The following is a 26,791-nucleotide window of genomic DNA, read 5'->3' on the forward strand; positions in this document are numbered from 1 at the left end:
CAATAAAGGATTCATTATATGGAAAAAGAACACCATTTTCTTGCGGCACTATATTCCCTGTTTGGTTCATCTTGCCTGTTCACAAAGCATAAGCCAAATATGAAACAGGGATAAAACCTCTTCGCATGTACATCTTGAATCACTTCAACAAATCGATTCTTCGTGTTTCATAATTCACATTAAGATTGCAGAAAAGCCTAAATGCACAAGTGGAACAAGAGGTGAATTTGGGAAATTGCAGTCACACCAGGCAATCTAGGAGCTAAAATGCCGCATGATTTGTTCAAACAAAATGCATAACATGCTGTTGTATTATATGTTGATTGGTGCAATCAACATGTAGATTTTGAGACAGAGAACTGGGTAAAAAGAAAATCCATTCAAAGGAGGCAACACGTTTTTAATGAAAAATATCTTAAAATTCAATGTCTTAGAATAGTATTAATTTTATTGATTACGTTTTGTAGTTTCACGTTTTGTAGTAGCCCTCACAGGGTAAACAGGTCACTTGCTTGTCTTCGTACTTTACAGGAAGAGAAGTGAGACCTCAATCTCTTCTCTTGTTGAGGTTCAAAGGGAAAAATCAGGGAGTAGTGAGCACTGTCTGATGGCTTAACCAAGTCAAGGCTATAAAAGAAAACGATGCATCTGGAGTGTACCAATGACTTTTAATTAATAGCCTCTTATAATTATTAGTTTTTTTAAGTAAATATAATAATAAAAAAGTTGACAAAAAGTACTTGCTATTTTTCAATATGCATAATTTTCAGGAAATTATCACCACAGACTGTTTTTATAAGTAATCCTCAGTTAATGAGTTTTACCCTTGTTTGTTAAATTTAAAAGTACTTTTTCATTAGCTATTAAGTTTGACAACGTCCTGGGAAAATCAAAGGCCCCTGTGAGGCAGCTCATGGATGAATGTTCCCTTGTGCTTTTGTTTCACAACGATTCTTCGTGCGAAACCTGAGTTTGATTGGCATGAAAAATGAACCTGTAGGTGGAAGTCATATGAATGGTTTCGCATTTAGACTCGTTTTGACACAGAGGCAAAAGGCAACTCGGAAATGACCTATTGGATGAATGTAGAAAATGTAGTAGAATAAAAAGAGGAGTGAAAAACAGGAAAATAAACATCTGTTGGTCAAATGTGATGCATAGGTTCCGATGTCCAAATATGGTTGCTTATTGACACCCTTTAGGTGGCTGAATTCGTTCTCTGGTAAAATCATTTTAAATACATAATTATTTATTACACATTTGAAAAAGATTTCAAGAGAGTGCAACGACAAAAATCAAGATGAACACTTCTTTTATTAGGAACATTTTCTTTCCTAGTAACACATTGAAATACTGACCACCATAACGTAGCACATAAAATCTAAGAGGAGACATTTTAGCCAACAGTCTCCTATACATGCAGGTTATCAATTTTTTGCTGAGTTATAAATAACATAATCTTTACAGCAGCAGGACACACATGTAGTAGAAGTACAGCAAGATAACCATTTTAAGAATTGAATGAGAATTCAACTGGTATAAGCTGGAAAAGTTAGGGTAGCTTATACTTGAAATAAACATTGCAAGATTTGTATTTAATTAATAGAGACAGATTAACACCTTCTATTTTTGTGTTTCTTTATGATGGGGTCTAGTAGTTTCATTTAATTACAGTCCTAATATAAAGGACTGATGTTACTCTACATGTACATGTACATGTATATGAATATTATATGGAGCTGCTAATTTTAAGTTGAAGTTGTATTTCTCTATTCCACTGCAAAGCTATAGGTTCATTTCTGAGTTCAGTTTTGACACATGTAGTGACTTCAGGTGGATTTCACTAGTTGACATTCTTGACTTTAAACAACGTACAAGGATGAAGTTCCAAAGTGTTTCCAACTGTGTAATTATATGTGCAGTTTGGAGAGCCATTTTATATGCTTGTAACCATGTCTTTTGCAAAGAATGAGTTTCAACAGCTCAAGTGGCAGGTAACACAAGTGTTGAAAGCAACTCCCTTTGTAAGCAGGAGTATTTTACATCCATCTGTAATTCTCAGATTAATTCCATGAAGTCTTAAGGGTGACAAGTTTGTGTTGTTAAAGCCAGTTTCTATGCAGTCTTTTAATATTATTTTTTGCAGCTGGTCAACATGTATAGCACCAGTAATGGTGTTGTTAATATTAACACCTGCTTACTGTCCCTTGCATATTATACCGTAGTTGTTATTGCAGTGTTCATCTGGGTTATATGCATCTGCACAATAGTACTACTTGCTTCACCTGCAATACACAATAAAGATAATAGTCACATATTTTAAAAGGGTATGAAAATGAATGCAGAAAAATGATACATGTATATCTTTAATTTGCTCCCCTTTCCCCTCCCCCTCCCCCCCCCCCCCCTCCCCAAACCCCAATAAAAATAAGCTACTTACCTAAATGTGGTGTCCAAGTGATATTTCTTGCTTTTCTGGAAAGGGTTTAAGAAAGGAAAAGCCAGTTATAACTGGTATGCTTTCCTCAAGAAACATTGGAGCTAAATAATCTCTTTGACCTGAAAAATTTATTCTCATGTACAGAATTTGCAAATTCTGGTAGAGTTACATGTAATTTTGAATCTCTATGAGGACTAGGAATTTAAGAACATGAAAAGCACAGGAAATCCAAACCATTCTTTGTTTCTGCCAATAAATGTTGTGACTGTTTTCTATATGTGATTCAAATAGTTGCTTGTTACATTTAGATATTTATTTGGTATGTAAAGTCTCATATTTAGCTAAATTAAATATAATTATAAAGATCTCATATGATACACATGGTGAATTTTTTTACCAAATATTCAGACAGCTTTCACTGAAATATAAATAGGCTTATGATCACTGTAGTAAGACTCCAGGGTACCTGCTGATTGTACACATTGTGGTACATTGGTATAAACATGATCTATCTGTGTATAGTAGTCAGTAGTATACTGGTTAATCAACTGAGTGTATCCTTTGTCTGTTATAAGATATTTTGTTAGAGCTTTTTGTTCTGTATTTGCCTGCATTAGATCAATATTGAAATCCCCAAGCAGTACAGTTGGAATTGTAGGTTCTATTAATACCGAGTTGTGAAGATGAGTAAGAGCATCAATTAACTGTGAAATTGTAACTTTAGTTTTCGAGCGGTAGATTCCAATGACATGAATATTTGGAATTGGTTGCCTTAAAACTGTAACAGTAATTTCCAAATTATTGAAGTTACATCTGTATGGAATTTTAGTACAATTCAAATCCTTCTTAATGTACACAGCAGTTCCATAGCAAGTTCTTATGTTAGACTGACTAAAGTCATTTCTGTAAAGAGTAAATTCACGAAGCTGATAGGTATCATCTCTATCTGACAAGCAAAGTTTTGATTCAACAAAAATGTTGACATCAGCTTTTTGAATGTTGTAATCACTTCGCACATCATCTATGTGGAGGTGGAGAGATCTAACATTCTGAAACAAGATTGTTTTTGTTTGGGGTGAATTGTCAGTCTGTAACACTGCTAAAGGCACAAGGCTTGCTTGTGTTCTTAGTCTGCTCATTTCACTTTTAACCTTCTCAGTAACCTTTATTTTGTTTTCATTCAAATTAAGAATATGCAGTGAAGAGCTGTTGCGTACACGGCTCAAGCCAACATAATGCATGTGCTCTCTTGTGGATGCTGGAAAATCAACAACTGCCTCATTTAATGTGTCGCCTTGACAACGGTGAATAGTCTTGGCAGCAGCGGGTCTAAGCGGAAATTGGCGCCGGAGAATTTGGACTTGACTTTTTTTATTGACTCGAAATTGTCTTGTTACTTCCAATACTGGTGTCCAATTTCTATCTATAGTTGCATTGTACAAATGTGCATTTTCTCTGCGCTGGTTTCTGCCTATGTCAGGATGTGGAAAAGAGACCCAGATAATACTTGGTCTGGTGGAATTTTCAACTCTGTAGTCTATGTTTTCTATGACACACTCTGCACCATTGGTGAGCCCATCAGTCACATCAATATTAGTTGTCAAGTCATATTTTGCTGCAGTTGCTACCGACACTAGCGAATATAAACCCATGGTCTTTGTTGGATCATCTGGGATTTTGTTTTTCATTTGTTTCTTGAGATCATCAGAAATGTCCCCAACTATAATGTCCACAGCCTTAATCTTAGCTTTATCAGCTTTAGAGAGGTTATACATCGCATTGTTGTGAGCATCTACTGATGCATTTGTGGTAAATAAATGTGCCATGTTCATAGGATAATTATCTTGTTCAGGCCATACATTCAGAAGTCGTTGTTTCAAAATGGATATATCATCTTCAGAGTGATTTCCCTCTCTCAAGCGATTGAGTAGCTGAGCAAATTCTTTGTCATCTTTTTGTCTCATTATTTCTGTCAATTCAAAGAGGGTGAAGTACTCTGTCCAAATGTTAGTTGCAAATTCATCATAGCCAGATTGGGAATTTTCAAAGATCCACTTATCAAAAACTGGCTTAAGCTGGAAAAGATCTCCAACAGTTACCAAGCTAATTCCACCAAATGGTTCATTAGTTCCCATAATTTGTTGCAACCTTAAGTTCAAAAAGTTGAACATACCACTTCCAACCATAGAAATCTCATCGATAAATATCACCCTAAGTTTGCTTAGTTTTGCTCTAATGGTATTCAGTCTGTCACTGTCCACTGCACAATACTCGAATCCTCTATTCACAGGTATCTTAAAAGCAGCATGTAGTGTATTGCCTTTTATATTGAATGCTGCTTTACCAGTAGGGGCAGTCTTAACAACTTTCACATCATCTGGATTTTCCCCAGCGATGCTATTTAGAAATCTGATCAGAGCTTCGTACAATACATTTGTAACAGTACTTTTGCCAACTCCAGCACCTCCACTTAAGAATAATCTTAGAGGATCATCTTTTGTTTTAACTGAATGTAAGACATGATAAAAAAACTGTCTTTGTTTTTCATTCAAAGTGCGGACAAGTCTTCGATAATCGTCATCAGACATGCGCTTTACAACAAGTTCTTCCTGATCATTACTTCTGGGGAAAATTCCAATATCATCAAGCAAATCATACTGGCTATGCTGCTTGTTTTTGCCAGGGTCAAAGCAACCAAATAGTTCACTAGGCTTGTCTTTAATAGTACAGTCCTGCTGATTGATATGCTCTGCATTTGGAGCGACATTGTCAAAGTTGTCACATTCAGCATTATTCATATCCTCCATTGCTTTATCTAGTATTTCTGAATGGTATTCATACTGATGACTATTACTGATAACTTCATCCTTAACCTGCTCAAATCTCTCTTGGTAAGTTTGACAGTCTTTAATCAAATCTATGCTTTCCTTCCGCCATGGTGTATAAAGCATAAGTTGCTCTCTGTAATGTTTTTCTGGTTCCTTATCTTTATGGTACCTGACATATCGGATAATTTTAGCCTTCTGTCGTTTTACTAGTTTCATGCCCCCTTTCAGTTTGTATTCATTTAGTTTACATTGTGGGTCAGTAACATTAATGTCAATTGGGTCATCATCAGTGTTTTCCTCAAAATTAGTCTCTGGAAGAAAGTCACCAGATGGTGTGAGTGATGACTCACTAGAATTTGTGTCATCTTGTGTGTCCTTAACACACTCAAACCAAGCAACAAAGTCAGCAAGGCAAAATTTTTCTAATTGTTTTGGTCTCCGTTGATACCGCTTTATTATGTTATCAGATTCTATGTCATGTGAACTATCAGGTAACTCTTTCAGCTTTTCCAGTTTCTTTATTAAGAATGTTCTTTCATCTGGAGGTGAGGTACTTATGAACTGAACATCACGAGATGAACGTCTTAGAGGTACTTGTAATACAAGATAAACTGCTTCTTGAGCACTGATTTCAACTGCATTGAGAAATTTGTTTCCGATATGTCTAACTCTATTTGCAATGTCTTTATTACCTGCCTTTGCTTCTTCGGATGCTTTTTCTAGAAGTCTGCTCATACCTCGTTGGCCTTTTGTAATGTAAGACAGTATGTATGTAGCACATGCATAAGGATCTAAGACATATTGTATGTCCATGTTTGCTTGCCAGGCTTGGAGTAAGTGAGTATTGTAATTGTTGATCCTTATTTCTGATGGTGATCTTTTAAGAAATAATGTGTCACGCTTTATTGTGTTCCTGATAGCTAAGAGATAACTTTCTTCAGTTAATCCTACCTTTTTCAGGAATTCTTCAAAGCTTATATTTTCACCATATTTCATGCTGTCAAGGACCTGTTTAATTTTATTGGAATTTTCTTTTATAAGTTTACTCTCCTTCTCATCATGATAGGACTCCTCAAGTGGTTTCAGTATAATTGTCCTGGGCATTGGTGGCAATGGAAAGTTAAATCGACATACATTATTCCCTGATCTCTTGCAAGTTTTGGCATGTCTGTGCATTTGCAAATTGACAAGATTTTCCATTTCACTTGAACTGTTTGGCTTGTGGCAGATGATAAATTTATCAACAAATGCAACAACCTCTTCATTGGAATCTTTTTCATACTGTGGTGCATCCTTTATCCAAAACAGTCCATGAATATGTGGGCTTCCTCTTTGCTGAAATTCTACTCTGTAACAATAATCAGCTATTTCTCCTATAGGTGCAACACTGCTCTTTAAAACATCACGAATAAACAACTGTACCATGTGGTCAAAGTTCCTAGCACAGGTCACAGGATCTTTTTGAATAAGATCTGATTTTTGCTCCCAAGTCATTTGTTGGATTTCATCATCAGTGTACTCTTTTTTCTCAACAATTCTACCTAAAGTTTTGAGAAGATGAGTCCACCTTGTTTCAGCAGCTGAAAAGGAGCAAAACCATGTTGGGTTGCCAAGTTGACGAATCATTGCAAACAGGTCTTTTTTGCACTTTTCAAAATAAGGTGGTGACCCTCGAACACTTTTTAAAACTCTGAAACCTTCATCTAGGTGTACAAGCTTATTGAGATAATCTTCAGATTTCAAGTCTCCGGCAGTGAAACATTTCCCTTTCGTCTTACAATTTCTGAGTGAAATACAAGCACTATCTTGAATTTGCTTGATTTGCAGCTTTTTCAGCTTATAAAAGATATTAGGGACAGACATGGCAGCTCTCCTATCCTGACTTCTTAATTCCCACTTTGCAATTGTACTGTATGATACAGGGACCTTTCTTTCATTGTTGTCAGGCCTTCGTTTTCCACAAAATATTGAAGGAAATGAAAGGTATTCTGAGTCCTTGTCCAAGAATATCCCTAATGGTTTGTTTCTTTCACCTGGTGCAAAACTAATAATTTTGTCTGCACTTTCTACTAAGTTGGATTCTTGCAGTAATGTATCTGTAACTCCTGAAGGACGTTCCTCAACTTCACACCAATCATCATTATTATCAACTATTTTGTCCTGACTATCAACTCCAGTGTTAGCAATGCTGTTATTACTTACATCTTCCATTTTTTCCTTTGAAACGGCTTCTTCAATAGGATTTAGGACACTAGGGTTTTCCACAAATTCTTGCCAATCCTCATTGTTAGTAGAATTAATGTCATTTAGCCATGTATTTTGAACTTCTATACCTTCTCCTTTGAACAAGTCACTTGTGTCTACAAGATATTTGGCTGCATCTAATACTCTCTTAGGTCTAACATTCTGAAAGTGATAATGATGTTTATAACTGAGACGCCTTTTAAGTTTTATAGGAATAGTTTGGGATTCACTCAGTGGCCTTGGGAGACAATGCACAGTGGAATTGACATCACTTGGGACATTTACAATGTTTCCATGAATGGACAACTGACCACCTCTAGGTAGTTCACGGATTTGCATAAAAGGTATACGTGGTGATATTAGTCGCTCTTCTAAAGATGTCAAATTTAATATATCAGGCTTGTCAGGAAAACCCATTTTATTGGCTTTAGAACAGCTGGGAAACTTTCCTTTCTTCAGATTTGAATCACAAGTTATGCAAATCCATTCAGTGTCATTGACACTTTTAAAACCAGTAATACAGGACTTAACCACATCTTGTGAGCATGACTTGTATTTATTTGCATCACATTTCACTACGGAGGACTTGTACCACAACTGATCACAACAAGTGCATACATATTCTGGGCCATGTGCAATGTTTTTGTGAAACAAATTTATCATGGAAGTTGCATTAGTATCTTTTTTTTTTTGTGCTTGCAACCTGTCACTGCCAAATGTTACTTGTGATACATTTGGGAGATCATGAAAAAGTGTTTCACTAACTCCATTGGCTGTATGGAAACCTGACACTGTTTTGAGCTTTTCTTTGGAATTTCTATTGATTTGTTTAATGTATTCTGGGTTATTGGCTTTCTTTTTTTTGAAAGACTGTTTATTTGTTTCGCTTACAAGCTCTGGTTTATCTGCTTTTCGTTTTTGAACAGATTCCTTGTTAATTTCTCTAACATGCTCTGGGTTGTTTAGTTTTCGTTTTCTAACCAACTGCTTGTTAATTTCCCTTATATGCTCCGGGTTAGCTGCTTTTCGTTTTCTAAAGGACTTTCGCTTAGTTTCCCTCACATGTTCCAGGTTCAATTTCCGTTTTTGGGTACCTTGGTTTTTTTTGTCTTTATTTGTTTCACTATAACTGTATCTCCTTTGCATCTCACTTGTGGAAACATAATGAATTTCATCTACATGCCCAATGTAAATTCTTAGGCTGTCAGCTGTCACATTTATTGGTTCAACAACAGTAACAGGAGAAAAGACTGGATTTGACTCAGTAATATGAATTGATAAGTTAAGGCAGTTAGCAACTGCTTGAATTATGATTGCATCAGCCCATGTTCCCTGATTTGACATTCTTTGTAAATAATCTTGCCAAGAATGCTCAATGTTACTCTCAATAAATTGTTCAGGGTTATGCACTAAATACTGAACACCAACACTGCGCACATAAAAATGATTATTAGGATTGCCATAAAGTTGCTGCGATACAGCTCTAAAAAAGCAATCACCACCTCCTCCAACTTCAACTGCAGTTCTACCTACGCGAGACAATCTTGTTTCTAATTGAGACGCAGAATTTATAAGTGATGAACTACACAAGGGATTACAAGTCTGTTCTAGATCTGAAGGCCCTGGATTTAATTCAACATCTCCACTAAGTGATATGATTCTGCTAGATAAATGATAAGTTTTAACATGGAGCTGCCTTAATGTTTTGTAAATATTGTTTTCAGTATAAATACAAAACGAAGGTGACTTTTTATGCTTCACTGTCCTCAGTCGAAAAACAAACAAATGAAGCTCACATCTAATAAAACACTTCTTTGGGAAAACCGTAAATTTTGATCTTGCGCATTGGTCAAAGAAATGATTACGAGTATATCCGCACAGCATAACCTTCAACATAGATGATGGAGGCACATAATTCCTAATGTATAATTTGACCGCCTTTCGCACCTTTCTCGTTTTAAAAAGTCTAGTCACCATTCTGAAAGAAATTCTAGAGGGCTCTTTCCCACGTCTCACTCGTAAATGAGAGACTACCACTGCTCTTGAATTTCGTGGCTGAATTTTGCTATTGTCGAGTACATTTGAAAGTTGACGATCATCACTGCATTGAAAATTAAACTTACTTGACGTCTGGAGTAGAATTCCATTTTGAAGTTTAGGTTTTGTAATATATGTGTCGATATACTGCTCGAGTACCGTAACAGATTCGCTCTGCTCCTTGGTATTTTCATGTCTCAGCGATTTCTCATCTGATAGGTCGTGTATTTCACAGTTGTTCAGCATTTGGTATTTGGCATTTGTTATTTGGTATAGATTATTTGGCATTTGTATAGCATTTGTTTGATAAGTATTTGACAGTTCTCTCTCAATCTCGCTTTCCACAATTGTGGCATTTAAGTCCCAGCGAGAGGGGAACTCGACGTAAGCTTCTTCGAAGCTACACGTCTCCTGGCCTTGCGAATTACCCCGGCCAGTCGAGGGTTTCGATAATGCTTTTGTCCCCGAATATACTAGAGACTTGTTATCAGCATTTTTAGTACAAGCTACATCCATAGCACCGATAATAAAAATCGCCAACAGACAGAATTCAACTCGGTAAAAACAACACCCAACAATAACACGAAATAGCGAACCACAGCTCTTTAGAGTTTAGGAAACCATGTGCTTTGTCATGTGACTATTTTCGGAATCGAGCAGTTTCCGAACGAAAGAATCCGATATTTACTAGCACTCAAAAGTGCTCTTATAGGCATAGTCTTTAACGAAAAAAAAGGATGCAACAAGGAGGCTTACCTTAGCTTCCAGATGACACGGCATTCCCGTCACTTCATTCCTCCTCCGGGTGGCAAAATATTTTTAAGCTTAAACGATTCCGTCAATTCGTCCACGGACCACGGTCGATAGACATCGTAGCTTTTAAGATTTCGATGCAAGTATCGCCGCTTTTAGGATTTCGATGTCAATATCTCGCAACTAGTGTTCCTTAGCGTAATAACTTCCCTTTTTTCAACCCACGGAGGAATCCCTGTTTACAGATCGAACGAAAAATCATCTTCGACCTCTGTGCCGCGTTACGCCATCTTGTTGGACAAAAATTTACGCCTCTCTAGTACCCCCATAAAACAAGCCAAACATTTGCCAAAAATTGCTTGGGACAAAAACCATACTTACAAGGGGAGGTAAAAGAAAAAAGGTTTAATCCAACTTTAATGAATAAATTAATCAGAATCGAGTGAGTGAGTGAGTGCCATTCGACTAATTCGACTGCCTTCTAAGCTCATGGAATGACTTACGTCATCCATGAGCAAAAATGATCCCAGATTGTATTAAATCAATAGACTACTTAAACTGATATAAAAACATTAAAATTCAACTTGATAGTGAGGCCGACAGACACAAGCAGCAGAAATGAATGTACTTGAACATTCAGTTTCCTTTGTTAGTGTCCTCTAGGCCTTACTATGAAGATCAATTTAAATAACAATTATAATGAAAACAGTCTTTTACATTGTATCGTTTGCTTGAACTTAATTTCCTAAAAACTCTGATCTTCCTACCTACATATAACACATGTACACAAGGAGCATAATAATTATTATGAAGTCATTTTTCCTTCTGCTGTAAAATCTGTTGTGTAATGTACCCTGTGAGCAGAGTCTCCTTTGATCTTCCAAGAAAAATCTGGAATAGGAGGATTGAATTAGGAGACTCTGCTCCCAGGGTATTCAGTAACAAGGACCTCCACCCCAAATTTCTGGGTACAACACTAGATGAATTGACAAGCAATGTGACCTTAAATTGTAACACTGGTTTTCCAAGTGAATGGAAGCCAGAATTGGTGAGCCATATATTAATGAATGTAAGTGCAGAATTGGTAAGCCATATATTAATAATGAATTTTCCTCGAATTTCACAAGAGGTAGGACTTGAAATGAATTTTTTCTCTGAATTTCGTCCATTAATTACAAGTCTTGACTATACGTATGTTTATCCAATCCAGTAAGTATCAGTATGACTGTTTCATTAACTGCGTTGACTTGGCCACTACTAACATCACCTTGGCTACATTATAAATACCTTTGCACCATTTTCCAATTAAAAAGTGAGAATTCCTAGAGCTAAATGATTCTGTTTAAAATCATTGTCATTTTCAAGAATATGGATTGATAAATTTTACACTGCCTTTAAGGCCCTTGAATCTCTGTCATGACAGAACAACACAACTTGGCAAGCTTTGAGCTCACTGAATAATGGAAGTTCTTCTGAATAATTTAACACAGTCATAATCCTTTCTGCTCTTTCTGCTCCATATTGTCACAGTTTAAATTTTGCCAGGGAAACCTCTTGATCTCATTTTGTTGTGTACATAAGTTTCTGGCTATCTCACAATGTTCACCTCAGTATAGCCAAAACTGACGAGCAATACACAGCTTTAATGTTCTCCCCTAATAATTCTGCTGCATGCCATCAAGTACTTCGCAGCAACAGATGTTCAACAATCCTTCAGCTATAACATAGGTGCCGATAGATGTGAAGATATTGAAAGTATCCATCTTGGAAGGAATATCTTAATTTAATTATATAAGATTTGGGTGGAACAAAATGCACCAGCCATCTAGAGCTGAAACCATGACAGCCACTGTCTTCTGCATTGCGCATTTGCATTGCTAGTATGCGTCACCTTCCTTCATACAAGAATACGGTTAAGCCACCTTTTACTTTAAAATGAGTTGATAAGTGTTGTCTTCTTCTGAAAAAAAAAAGGAAATACAAACTCAGTTTGTTACACTTAAGCTTATGATACACAAATACCAAGTTTTCAATGTCTGCTTAATATACTTCAGGGCAAAACATGGCGAAATATTTTCTTCTACACCTTGAAGGTTATCCTAAAAGGGATGTGGGTTAACATTACAAGAGCATAAAATTGTAGTTAGTTAATTTCTGACATGATTCACCAATAGATACTTGTGGAATCTTAAACTTTTTGTCTTCATGGCATATACATTGAAACCACAGAGCTCATCTCGAACTCAGCCTGAAAGATATGCTGACTAAAATTTAAATTTTTCCTAGAGACAGTTCTTAAAAAACATTTTTTACTGATAATGGGGCATTAGTTCACGTTTTGATCCGTGGTACAGTACCAGGCCCACCCTTTATTAATCAAGAGTGGTTGCCAGATTTGCAAAGCAATTTTGTAAGATGCTTTGCTCAGATATTCAGCTAATGATGCAACTTGGACCCTAAGAGGTACGAAGGACACAGCTTCAGGATTGGTGCTGCTACTTATGCAGCCAAACCTAAAACTTAGGCAACTGGGTAGATGGAAATCTGATGCTTTCAAAAAATATATCAGGATAACTTCTCTGGAATCTATTTCTTATACATGGGGTTCCGATGGTATTGCCTGCAGGGGTGGTACGACTTTGGGATCCCATTATTTGATATCTTGCACCTTGCGAGGTTTATCTAGATAAGATCAAATTCTCCATTATTTATTGTAATATACTTCATTAAAGCATTACTTTTACATTACTTACAATACTTCATTTGTCAGAATGAAATTTGTGCAGGGGTGGAGCATGCCCCTGCTTTGCAAGGTCTTTGGCTTTCTCGTCTGAACATATCAGTGGACATTGTTCAGTTCCAGAAAATTTCCATACTTCCCTCTAAGAAAGGATTGGAATTTCCTGAGACATAGCAGGGGTTCTCTAAGACTGAAACATTTAATAAAGAAATGTATCAAGCTTAATTGGAATTTCCAGGGGGGTGGGGGTCTTGGTAAAAATGCCCCAAATGGAGGAGGTACGGATATTTTCTGGAACTATGCATTATGAATGTCAGAGCCCTTGTTGTTACAGTTCTTGACTTGCCATCTACTGGCACCTTTTGAAAAGACTGATTTAGTATACGATCTGAGTAAAGGACTGCACTTACCCCTGAGAAGCTGTACAATAAAATGACCTTCGTCTACAAAATTTCTCACCATCTAAAACAATTTCAAAGTGAGCATATAAAGTTAACTATAAATTTCTAACCAGTTACAGATGGGAAATTTTAAAAAGTACTGGGAAATGTTACACAATTTTCAACCCTACCACTGAATTAGCCCGGAACCTTCAATATATCTTTAGTTTGTTATTGTTCAGTTATTAAATATTGTTGCAAGTGCTGTAATCCTTATAACCTAATTGATCAATATTATCTTAATGTCTGATAGAAAGAAGCTGACTGGGTGAATAGTTCTGTCAAGTCAAACAGTCAGCTACAGTGGAACCCCATCTTAGGACCACCCCATTAATACGGCCACCTCGTTATCATGGACACTTTATTCTAGCCTAAACAGCAGCTCAGTCAGTCATTTTCTTATTAAAAGAACCCCTTTAATACAGCCACCCATTAATACACACAGATTTAATTTTGTAGCCTGGTGGTGACCGAATTAACAGGGGTTCCATTGTGCATCTATTTTTCTTTAAATACCGGTATGGGAGCTGGGGCAGACCTAGGGAGATTCAGTGGGGTTTGGTTGAACTCCTTAATTGAAAAAAAATTGAGACATTATAACACACTGACTTAGCCTTAGAATGTCAGAAATGCCATTTACAAGGACCTCAATTTTAAAAATTTTACGGGGCGGGATGCACCCGGACGTCACTTCAGGGAATCGCTTTTGGCGGACTGTAACATGAGCCCCCTTCACTAAAATCCTGTATCCGCTTCAGGGGAGTATTTAAAAACAAAGATTAATTGCTACATGTGCCTTCTCACCTCGTCATCAACTAGTACATATATTCCTGTTGGCCCTTGTCTAAAAGAGAACAAATGTATATAAAATTAAACATATTAAATAAATTCAATCATACAAAGACATGACATGTACTAATAATATCTAGATCATTTAATATATACATGTAATTATTCTAAAAGCTCTTAATTATCTTAAGAAAACTTAAGGTAAATAAATATTAAATATTAAATATTAAATATTAAATAAATAAATACAATATAAAACTAAATAAAATAATTAATGCAAATTGTCCACTGAGATCATCCCCAACCCTCATTATTTTTGTCTATCACATCATGATTATTTAAAGAGCTGCACATGTACACATCCTCATTTATTAATTCTAGACTTTCTCATCATGTTTGATCTGTAGCTGCTTTTAGGATACATTTCCTCATAATGTGGCAAGGAAGATGCTTTTTTTGCTACATCAAATTCAAACAACAGAGTGCTTTTACAGTATTTTTTGTTTCTCTTCAATGTTTCAACTTTTTTAGCTAAATTCTAATGAATCAATTGAAAATGTTTTATAAGTAATAAATATTAATTTTTGTTCCATGAAGGCAACCTTTTTTTTCTGCAAAGTATTTATTTATGCCCTTTTGAATGAAATTTAGTAAACTGCACTGCTTTAAATAGTGAGCAAGATATGAAATAAAGAATACAATGAGGTTAATTTTGCCTTTTTCTGTGTATGACAGAAAGGAGAGAATTATAATATTATCTCTATAAAATAATTCCATAAAATCAATTGAGCTTACTAAAAAACAGTAATTTAATTTACAATATTTATAATTCTCATCCAAACCCACCAAATCATATCCCTTAACCCATTTTTTCATGGGTGAAAGAGCACACGTTACTGCTCTAAGAACACAATGACCCACATGGGACAAGTGACTTCTAAATGCAGATAACTGCACAGTCTTTTGGCATGCAAACCACAATTTGGCTACCATATCATGCATGAAAACCAGTTAGACTCACCTATATATTGCTACAATCTGCTCGACACGGAGGCTACATTTCAGAGCAAGTTTTTTTCTAAGTTCACCAAGATTTAAGGCTTCAAGGAACATGGCATAGTATTCTTTCATACCAGAGTTCTGCTGCGCAGACTCCAGGCAAACGTACATTGTTAAAAGTGGACGAGCAGCCCTTAAAAATTAATGAACAAAAACCGAGATGGTAAGCTTAAGGAAAATAAAGACATGACACAGTATTGTACTGTTACTTTCAAACAATTTAAAGCTTACATGATTAAAGAGATTTTAATTACAACTGAGGATTCAATCCCGTCCATCTTGCCCCACCTGTTTCCTGGCTGATAATAACTGAACTTACTACGAAAATATTATTAAAAACTTGCTTTCAATAAAATTTTGTAATGTTCAGGCTAACATCGACTTAGATAAAATTCCTTCCATGGGGGAGGTATGGGTATTTTCTGGAATTACATGACTGTACAAAATTACAATTACAAGAAAGTTAGGTTACTAACTAAAAAAAGGTTTTTAAGATAAGGAAAGATAGCACATGTCCATTACCTGGCTTGTAATGAGTTATGTAAGCGTATACCATCTGCTGGACCCATGATCTGAATCATGTCTTGCTTAGTCAATCTTAGAAGATCCGCTCCTAATTAACACATAGTTACACAAAGTTCACTAAGTTGTTCATGTGATGATTTAAAATTGACATATCATTTTGTTAAAATGTTGTTCAAATGTGTTTTTTGTTTGTTTGTTTGTTTGTTTGTTTTTTGATGGTGGTCAATGCACTTAACTACACCTAGCTAGTTCACAGGCATGCCACTTAAACTGGAAGAAACAAATATATCAACTTCACATAATTATAGGATCAAACTCACAACTGGCAGGAGGAAGACCAGTTGGCTATTTACAAGTATGACCGAGGAGTTGAACTAGGGTCTACTGAGAAAACACTCCAGCTTAGTGGTCAGAGCTGGATTTAATTTGGCAATGCATTGAAATAGGAGAAGCAGGCAAGTAAATTATGTCCCAATACACAGAATGGAACTGTTTACCAACCTGTGTAATTGGCAAACATGTTGAGATAGTTTTGAAATCTGTTATTCTGCAACCAGAGTCTTGTTTCATCAACAGAGGATTCTGAAGTTAATCCCTGAAAGAATGATTACCAGAAATTATGGTATTCAACAGAATGGGGTTTATACAATTATCTACAAAAGCATGAGAGCAATCTTGACATTTTGTCAAGTTTCTTTATTGGTGTCTAATCACAACATCAATCACTAACAAGTCTTCCCAAGACTACTCTCGTTGAATGATAATACTCAAAATTTAAAACAACTCAGTCTAGACTAGCTTTCACTTACAGTGCAGTGCGTTATGCCAGTTGAAGATGGGCTGGATAATACACTACTGGATGGCGACATCACCTGAACTGTTGACGGAGGAGTCGACATCACTTGACAAGCTGACACAGGTGATGACAAGGATCCAGACATGACTTGGCAAGTTGAAGAAGGTGAAGACATTGAGCCAGCAACTGACCTGAACATTGTAATGCATGTCAGATATGATGCAAGCCATGAAATGTCACCACCTGTATTTCAACTTTATATAAACTTAACATAATTTTGGGATGGAATTACCACATAAAGCTGATGTCTCGTTGGAAGAAAATATATTCACATATTGGGCAGAGTAGTGTGAATGAAGTATTCTCCCTGACCATGAAAAGCAAGTATGAGATCCTGTTCTTTGTTGTGAGTGAATTTTAATGTGCTGCTTTGCATGAAATATAAATCCTGATAAATTTTTGCTTCATGGCTATCATGAGCTGATGAGATTGTAATGCCATCAATCAACTTTGAAACCAGTAACCTCCACTGCATGTTACATTTTGAACTCTCTTGCTCAGTATTTGGAAATGTGGTCAAACATGGTCTTTCATGTTTGATAGATTACACACTAAGTTACTTACCATAACACAGCACTAACTTAACTACAACAAAAGCAACCAGTTTGTTTGCAAAGTTATACAGTAACTTGATATCAATTTACTAAGAGCAAATTACCCTGGAGACATCCAACAAGAACTGCTGTCATCCTCTAAATTCAGTGGCAGCTGAAAGGAAAAGTTGCAGAGAAAATTGTCCCTAGGTTTCCGCTCAAAAAGAGGGAAGGAAGTTACAACAAGGAAGAACTGGAAACAGTGATATTCTGAGTGCAGGGATGCAGCTGAATACACCAGTTGAAGAGATTATCGCCAGCTGAAATCTCACCCCAAAAATAAAAGACTAGGGGTACTTTTACAAGTATAGAGGCCAGAAAAGACAGCTGAGCCTGCTAATGAGCCTGCTTAGTCATTCCTGAGTTACACCATTCCCCTTGTATGAAACAGATCTCTGAAGCAGCGTGAAAATGAAGTCAAGTCCAATAGTCCAGATCTAGTAGAAGCTGCAAGTAGGGCTAGTGGAATCAAATCCTTTCCTTGCCTCACAAGCAAGTGAAGGTTTTGGTCGAAGGAAATTTATTACAGAAGTATGGCTGGTAAGAGATTTAAATTATTGTTAAATGTTAATTATTAGATCATGGTAATAAGAATTTTTTAAGGGGGGAGGACTAGTGACAATGACTTTTGACCTAGTGCATCATAATAAGAATTGCCGAACAGCAAGCTCCAAAATTGTTTTTTATTTGCACCCTGAGAAGATGACAGCACACAACTGAAAACACATTGTTCTCAAATGTTATAACTCCTTGTAACCAGTCTTAAATATAGTTATATCTAATTCCAAATGTTCCCAATATACACTACAAACTGCTTGTCATGTTTCATTAACTCTCAAAACATCAGTACCCTATGTCAACAATGTTTTAAAGCTCAGCTTACTTCAGTGAGTTCTGTGTATGCCAGAGTGGGTCTCAACTGGTCCTACAAGGAATCAAGGAACTCATTTATGTTAGTCCCTTATTACTGAAAGGTAATTGCTGACTAAAGACAATCTACCATTAGCTATCACTATCTTTAGCTGGTGGTGGTGATGGTAATGGGGGGGGGGGGGGAGGGGGGAGGGGCAAGTACAAATTAAATGGAGTTGAGGAGGGAGTATCTTGGGGAGATTTAGTTGGGTTTTACATCCTTATGAAAGTTCAGTGAGCTCTCAGTAATACTAATATCTGACTACTCTTGCAATAACTATCATTTTCTCTGTTTTTGTTGTTGCTGTGTTTTGTTACTGGTCAACTTTCCTGAATCCTAAACCTGCAAAAGTAAAAGTTACTAATTAAGGACATTAAAATATAATTGTTATCTCACCAACTCTTCTTTTGTTTTGTGCTCAAGTTTCTGCATCTCAACCTTAAGCTTCCTGTCTGCACCTTTCGACTGAAAAGAAGACAAAAAAAAATGCTGTCATTATGAGGAAACACAGCTTGAAGACGTAGAACAAATCAAGACAGAGCAGTGATAGGAATGGCTCATGTCATTGTCATTGTTGTGGGTGTTGCTGTAGGTCGTCATTGGCATTAGTGATATTGTCTTGCCAGTGTAGATGTCAACATCATTGTCATCAGCACATGACCACAATACACGGAAAGCTTCAGCAACAGGAAAGAAAATCTACAAATTAAAAATGATTGATGCTCTAGCTGTCATTGCCATTATCATGATGGTTGCCATTGTCATTGGTGTCAGCATCATTGCCCCTGTTGTCCTAAAGTGTATGACCACAATGCCATGAATCAGCTACTCACTTTAAACACCTTGACTTGACAGCCTGCACTGTGGATTGGAAGAGCATCTGTTGACGAATTGGGGGAGAAAGAATCCACTTGCAGCCTGAATGGAACCCCACTCTCACCCCCTGCAATTCAAAGTATTACTTACTACTTATTAACCGAGATTGAGGTCTTTACGGGAAATCTTGAACCAAGACCTTGCCGTATTGATAGATAGTGAGGTCAATACGGCAAAGCCGAGGTTTGAGATTTTCCCAAAAAGACCAAACGTTCAAGGTTAATAAGCTGTTTATTATAAGGCTTTCTACTTTGGTTTTGGAGGTCCATAATCGACCCGTGGGCACCACGGGAGAATAATGCCCTAGCATTAGCCAATCAGAGCATACATTATATTGGCTACATACACAAGCCATATAATAATAATAATTAATGAAGACTCATACCAACTTCTGACAGAGGCAAATGTCAACAAATTCAAAAACAACAACAACAACAAAAAAAACAGTTCATACTAAGGAGTGACCAAATGAGGAATGATTACTTAATAAGAACTTAAACATAAGTGATTATTGTGTCCATGATACATTTGTTACAGAATATAATTATTTTAAGTTTTCTCACCACTCTTTCCTTTAGTAAATTCTGAACTGACACAGTTGATCTGTAGAGAAAGTGAGTAAAATTAAGAATATACCATTAACATTAGGTGCCCAAAGTAGATCTATACAGATACATAAGGTTTTCTTAACCAGGGTCTCTCATTCAGTGTATACAAAGTTTAAAACTAATATCAATGCAGGTGCTAACAATTAGGAATAGTGATTGGACTGAGTGGAGGATAATTCAGGAAGTAATCATGCAAGAATTGGATGAGTGCGAAGTGCGAGGCCGACTTGAAATTTCGAGCACAACTACTCCCTTAATTGTGCGACACAAGGTCCAATTACTAACAATAATAATCGTGTCTCTAAAAAATTTCAAAATTGGCAAAGCCTTTGAGAATTTTGTTTGAGTAAAAAAGGCAGAACTTTACGGTTAGTAGTGCTTTCCATAAGTTCTAAAAACTGTAGGAAAAATTGAGAGAGAAGCCATTAGAGCACAGTAATATGTACGACGTGTGAATCACCTCGGTATCCAATTACAAAAAAAAGTTGACATTGGATACCTGTAATTGGACATGCATGTGATGGCGTACCAATTATGTGTGGACATGCATGTGATGGCGTACCAATTATGTGTTAACTAAGCGCACAGAGAACCAATCACAATCAAAAATTTTGTTATAGATATGAATAAACAAATAAACAATAGTAAAAGTATACAGTCTAAGCTTCTGTCACTTACAATGATGTAAACCTCTGATCCCTTGCTTGGATCCCACTCAAATTCATAACAATTAAGTAAGTTTCCCTTACTTCTGATGCTTGACACTCCACTTGACATGGGAACATCTAAAAGGAAATAAATCCAGAATAATTAAATATAAAAAGACCTGGCACGTCTTTGTCAAAAGTCCCAGTATTTTTACAGACCCAAAGCCATATTTAAGATCTAATTAAACCTAAGGAATACTAGTGCACGTTCAAAAACCAGACCATTTTGTTTCATTTCCTAATATTTTTATTGGCTGAATTTCAAAACTATTAATATCTTGAATGCAAACATGGCAAACAAATAGACAGCTTTTCAGGACCGGTAACTACCAGGACTTTCGAGAAAGGGCCCCCAGGGCTTGTAAATTTACAACACAGTACTACCAACAAATTAATAAAAATATTAGCCGACAAATTGAAGTCTGAGTATATCTATATGCAGATCACCCCTTGATGTGAAAACCTTTAATTTACAGTCTACTCTAGTCATACAAAGCTCTGTGTGGTTAACTATTACTTCTGAACTTGAAATAGGCCATAAGGCTTTGAGCCTTTAGACGAGTGTGTGTACCAAGAAAATACACTCTGGTTTTGGAAATTGTAAGGGGGAGGGAGGGGGCGTCTCAAATTGAGAATCTGAAAAGAAAAGAATGATACAAAATGAATTTTTAGAGGGATTGGGCGGGATTTAACCAAAATGGTTACCATGTGTAATTCCTGGGACAACACAAATTTACAGATTGGACACTGCAAAATTAATTTACCCACAGAAAGTTACATATTTAAAAGAGTACCTATTTCAAGAATTCTGTCAGCTGGTCGGTTGTTTTTCCATTCCTCATATTTTTCAGATTCTTGAACTTGAAGCTTTCTCTCATAAAAGCAGAGCTTTACAACACTCTGTGAAGTCAAGGAAGACATTGTATAAAGTAAATGCACTGTAGTAATGTATGTTAAGTATAGCTGACTGTAGGTTTGCACAATGAAGTCTTTTCAGGGCCCAGAAACTAAAACTAAGCTGTGTTGAGCTTCAGTTTCTATATCATGAAGTGACAGCAGTCTGTAATATATGCTGGCCTGGATAATTTTACATTCAATGCAAGGGATGCTGCCACCTATTCTGTAACACACTCAGGCTACTGGTCCCTGAAATAATCTTGGTTTGAGCTGCCCTTCGCTAACAATAATCTGAAAGAAATTTCTCAATCTGGGAGCTCAAGACACTTGATGATACATATACGTACTACTTATTTCAACCCAATTGTATGCTTTAGTAAACTTTGACAGCATATCACGCATATTTGGCCGAGCGGTAGTCATGGTTCATATTTTGGGAAGATGTACTTGTTGTACCAAAATACCCAAGGCGAGTCCAAACAAGCCTGGTATAACGCAGAAGTGTACCAAAAAAGCCGTAATTAGGTATTTATTGTACCCATGTGATATTTGCAACTAGTGACCATGGTATCATAGCCATATAATCAGGTCAGTGACTTGCTATTGAACGATATCAGGAAAGCAGGTCTACACAACTTCTGACTGATTTGGCTAATAGCGAATTTGGGTAATGTTTATGTCCAAAATACCAGTAGATTTTAACATGCACATGAAAGATAGTACATGTAATCTGATATTTCTCATTCATTCGAAAATTAATGTCTGGCCAATAATCATTGTGATATCTTTACCTTCATATATTGACCCTCGAACTTTGCTCCTTCCACTGGAAGATACAGCATCTCCAGCAAATAAGGCTGCCCTGAAGATGACATTAGTTAATTGTAAGGTAAATGCCATTCAGAGTTGTTGGCCTTCAACTGATCAAAGCTTAATTATTATTATTAGCTCTGTTTTTAGTAGCTAAAAGTGCACATTGTGCAGCTCAGTTAGCTCAGTCTATTGGGTGCCTGCCTTCAAAGAGGCCACAACAATACCTTGGTTGAGATATGTCAGTGAGTCTTCTTCAAGCTTCTTTGTTGGGGAGGTCGGAGCTTTCAAAATATGAATAAATCCATAACTCAAGCTGCAAAAGATGGCAAAAACTAAATTGTAGGCAAGGTATTTTTGTTGCTCTAGACACCAACTTTTCTACCAGTTAATTTAATTAATAATTAATATTGATTAAATATTAATTATTATGATATTCCATTACTTTTGGTGTAGACTTTCTAAAAGTCCTTTCCAAATAATCTTGCAACTTCATTGCTCAAAGATCTGCCTTTTGCTTCGCTTGAGAGCGATGATTATGGAAGGTCAACTTGAAGTCTAGCTGCAAGATATATGGTATACTATATGTATAATTATGTACACAGCTGATTCATGATCATGGCTTTTTCTTTGTTATTGCTGATGTGAAACTGTACTCGACACAAGTTTGACTGCAGTTGTTGTAATTTAACACCGCCTACCTCGTCCCATCTACACTCCCGGAAGATGACATTTGTGATGGTTGAGATGGCAACATCCCACAAGCCATTAACGTCTCCTGTTTTGTTTGCAAAGAAGAATCCAAAGAAGTCACCTCCGTAGATACTCTAAGATGAAGCAACAAAATATATAAGATCACTGCACACATTAATAGCTGTAATTAAAAAATAATGCATGTGAAATTCCCCTTCCAAGCAAAGGGTCAGGATCATTTTGAATGACAATACCTTCCAGTTAAAACTGCTCAAGCATTCCTGGCAATAGCTAGATGTAGAGTCATATCAGACAGCGGTGCAATATTGTGTAATACTGCAACACTGTGTAGTACACAGTGTAATACTGCAAATAAACTCCCGTTTAAGTGGCCGTATCTATTCAGTGGCCACAGGTGGCATTACCAATTGGCTTTCCTCTATTAGTTTACCCATATTAAAAGCAACCAACAAAAATTCATTCCCAGTCATGTAGTCTGGTCTGGTTCTGAGAAGCATGTGATTAATAAGAGGGCTGAAATAGAAGGCAACAACTGATAAAGACTTTTAACAACTGCCTCACAAAGTGGAGGTTGGATGCCTGAGACATCCAGGAGCTTGCACTATTGGCAGCCAGCTCCTAGACGGAGACTGCTCCCATGGCTGGCACATCCTGGCAAACAAGCCATGAACCCCACCCAGAAGGGAGAAAAGCAGTCACCCTTGGGGTCTAAGAACATGTGGAATCCTGGCACATGCGCAGATCTAAATGTCGCTGAAGGCAAGACTTACGTTCCTTGTTGTTAACTCTGTTAAGTTGGATTTAACTGCATTTAAACAAACTTTCATTATTAATAATTTTCTTTAATATGTGATTCTTTTGTTCCCAGTACTCTACAGTACCAGGGCTGTCATTAAGTTTTGATTCACATGTAGCCTTAACGTTCACAACCATAATAAACTTGTTACTCTGTGGGAATTGCGTCAATGACGAGGCAGTCCTCATATACGACCAAGCGTCTGGACATCAAACATGCTCAGCCACAACAGGTGCTACAGGTTTTGGCAGAGCTCTGAGTACAGTCCTTGTGTATAGGATAAGATACATTTATTGGCCTGTTGGTGCTTGCTTGGGGAGGCGTGGTGGCCTCATGGTTAGTGCACTTGTCTCCAGATCAAGCAGACCAGGTTCGAGCCCTGGCCGGGAACACTGTGTTCTATTCTTAGGCAAGACACTTTACTCTCACAGTACCTCTCTCCACCCAGGTGTATAAATGGGTACCGGTAAACTTAATGCTGGGGGTAATCCTGCGATGGACTAGCACCCATCCAGGGGGGAGAAGAAATACTCCTAGTCACTTCAAGTTACAGAAACTGGGGTAAGCTGGCCTGATGGGCCACTTGGCTCGTATGCAAACGTTACCTTTATAGGTACTTACTCTCTAACAGACGATGGATCAGGACCAATTGTATCCATATTCTGGTGAACACCTGGTGGCTCCTCCTTGAAGAGTGACAAGTTGAGCACATTGCTTTGATCAAGAAAGAGAAAATGTCAACCACCAATAAATATTGGCTTTTATTTACCACTCATAACTATTGTATAGTTCAAGTTCTTTGTATTAATTTAACTAGTGAACCTCTATTTGTTGTTACCATACCCAGATTTGCAACTGACCAATCAGAAGCTCTGTCTATATTCCTGATATATAAACAATAGCCTCCATTTGGCACAAAAATTTGTCTGGAGATTATACAAGTCTTTGGACATGATCTGTTCAGAGAAAAAAAGAGTTTTCTGAGAGCATAGCTCAATTATGCAACAGATAATGTCCAATTGCAGGATGAATATCCAAGCATATTTTTGCGCCAAATGGAGGCTATTGTGTTTATCATCCTTCCAATATTTTATGGCACATGCAAAGTTTTGAAAATTGGGAATATCACTCGGATATTCCCTATTTGTAGCTGGGGCATATTCAGCCATGTGGCATGTTGAGACCAATCACGCACAAACAAAAGTAACTGATGGATTATGACCTGTAATATTAAATCACTGACCTGATATATGGCTACGATATCATGGTCACTTGCCTGAATTTGGATACAGTAAATACCTAATCATAACACTATTGGAACACTTCGGCATCATATTAGGCAAATTTTGTTTTGCCATCCACGGTATTTTGGTTTGACGTCTTGCCAAAATATGAACAATGACTTGGCCAAACTCACCAGATATGCCACTTTAGTGGCTGAAAACCATACTAGAAAGGTACAATTAAGTATAATTAATCTACCTTAAAACAGTCATGTTGGATGGAGCACCTTTCACTGGAAATGTTTGTTGTCAACCCACCTCCCCATCCCTCCCTCCCTGACCTCCTTCCTCATAATATGATGTCACTTGTCATCTTATATTATACTACCAATCAACATGGCAGCAACAGGAGAGGGCTTGAAAGTAGTATCCTGCATAGTGCATTTGGCACATAACATTGACAATTTATACATTTAAGTGAAACAAATACTGTTGATAATCTGGCAGATTACAAAATTCGATGATGGTGAATAGTATATTTTTATTTTTTTTTTAATCTTCACTATAATTTGCTAAATGATAGACTTCTTTACATTATTCATTAATCTTATTTTAAATTTATTTATAATTTAATTCGATTTAAAATAGAAGAGTGCGAATGTTGGGAAATGGATTGGGTAAACAAATAACATACTATGTGATAATATAAAAGCTAAAAGATTTGAATGTCCTAAATTTTGTGACCTTATAACAGCAACAATATCAGTGATGTCAGTTACTGTTATTGACATGCCAACCAGAAATCTATTGGCTAGTCAAACATGAGGTTTTTTCGTTTTAATTAGCTTCTTGGACATTAACTTAATAACAACAAAACAATGTTTGTAAACAGATATCTTCCCTATAAAATAAACAAAGTTCAAAATTAGTTATGCCTTTTATGCAGATGCTTCCAAACGTAATCCAATAAGAGGCTTTTATTTTCGAATGCAAAAAGTTCTCCGCATTCCTTAACTGAAAAGATTAACAGCGCTAAACAAAATTTAGCTGAAGCTTGGAATTGCAGAAAATGATCAACACGAACTCGCATTTTCACGGTGCAACCGTACCTTTCACAGTTCCAAGAAAACAAGAATCCTTCTGTATCATTAATTGACAAAGTTTTTGTACGAACCTCATGTTATATGCACCGTCTGCTCCATATTCATTGCCTAAGCCAGACAGATTCAACAACTCTGAGGCTAGACCGCCATCAAGTCCACCATCCATGTCGTCAATTCTCCAACTTGTATTACTGGACATCACGGCGGGTTTTTTACGCCATTTACCCCGTAAAACACGTCAATTTGAAATCATTGATACCACATGGGCCTGAATGACCCATACACAATCAAGTTGACGAGATATCTCTGCAAGAAATCACACAATAACACTTAAAACTCAGCAGAATGACAGGTCAACCCGCTTCAAAGCAACTTGCACATGTTCCACTAGTTCGGTGGAGACTGGGCCGAGACTTTGTCAGACACACGAAAAATATAGGCAGGCATAGCGTGCTAACGTTATTGCAAGAAAACCTCGAGTTAGTAAAAGAAAGACATTGGAGTGCCCATGAAGTAAAAATAATTGCTACTTATTTGAAAGGCTTTTCAAAATAAAGAAGAAAGTCGTTTTCCTTTTTGGAATATCTTCTTTTGTTTAGATATATTTACGTTTTTGTATTATGCAAATGAGGAAATTGATGACGTCATAAATTGTTCCACTAAAACGTTAACAGTAAAATGCTAGCTAACACTGAATCAGGAATATCTCTAGAAATATTAGAGGGGTGTTCTTCAAACTTGCCACCAGAAATTTATATCATAAAAGAAACAAAATGACACCCGTTATGCCGTTTTCATAACAACAAATCACTTTCAAATCACATTCCGAGTATTTACAAG

General features: G+C 36.7%; 2 protein-coding genes across 5 annotated transcripts; both read right to left on the reverse strand.

Moving 5' to 3' along the window:
• Nucleotides 1–649: 649 nt before the first annotated feature.
• Nucleotides 650–26,334, reverse strand: LOC110060663 (transcription factor CP2-like). 4 transcript variants are annotated; one of them, XM_089284111.1, is made up of 21 exons: nt 26,023–26,334; nt 24,247–24,339; nt 22,817–22,942; nt 22,343–22,431; nt 22,097–22,167; nt 21,203–21,308; nt 20,380–20,486; nt 19,657–19,696; nt 19,051–19,160; nt 18,614–18,682; nt 18,188–18,229; nt 17,370–17,419; nt 16,665–16,842; nt 16,357–16,450; nt 15,853–15,943; nt 15,293–15,463; nt 14,287–14,326; nt 13,453–13,504; nt 10,306–12,259; nt 2,441–2,475; nt 650–2,285 (listed from the first exon to the last, which is right to left on the reverse strand). In XM_089284111.1, the coding sequence occupies exons 1-19, from the start codon at nt 26,148–26,150 to the stop codon at nt 12,228–12,230; spliced, it is 1,689 nt and encodes a 562-aa protein (XP_089140237.1). In that variant the 5' UTR covers nt 26,151–26,334; the 3' UTR covers nt 650–2,285; nt 2,441–2,475; nt 10,306–12,227. The 4 variants fall into 4 exon arrangements, with proteins under 4 accessions (XP_089140237.1, XP_089140236.1, XP_089140234.1 ...); XM_089284110.1 differs by having other exon boundaries at nt 10,306–12,262; XM_089284109.1 differs by lacking the exons at nt 650–2,285; nt 2,441–2,475 and having other exon boundaries at nt 12,243–13,504.
• On the reverse strand, nt 7,681–10,296 carry LOC149114656 (uncharacterized; the record flags this gene model as incomplete). Its single annotated transcript, XM_089284112.1, has 1 exon — nt 7,681–10,296. A coding segment is annotated over exon 1 (2,385 nt), but the record flags the coding sequence as incomplete, so codon positions are not given.
• Nucleotides 26,335–26,791: the final 457 nt, after the last annotated feature.

Source organism: Orbicella faveolata, unplaced genomic scaffold (assembly GCF_042242905.1).
Source record: "Orbicella faveolata isolate gen_17 unplaced genomic scaffold, um_ofav_v1 contig_13, whole genome shotgun sequence".
Taxonomy (NCBI): Eukaryota; Metazoa; Cnidaria; class Anthozoa; order Scleractinia; family Merulinidae; genus Orbicella; species Orbicella faveolata.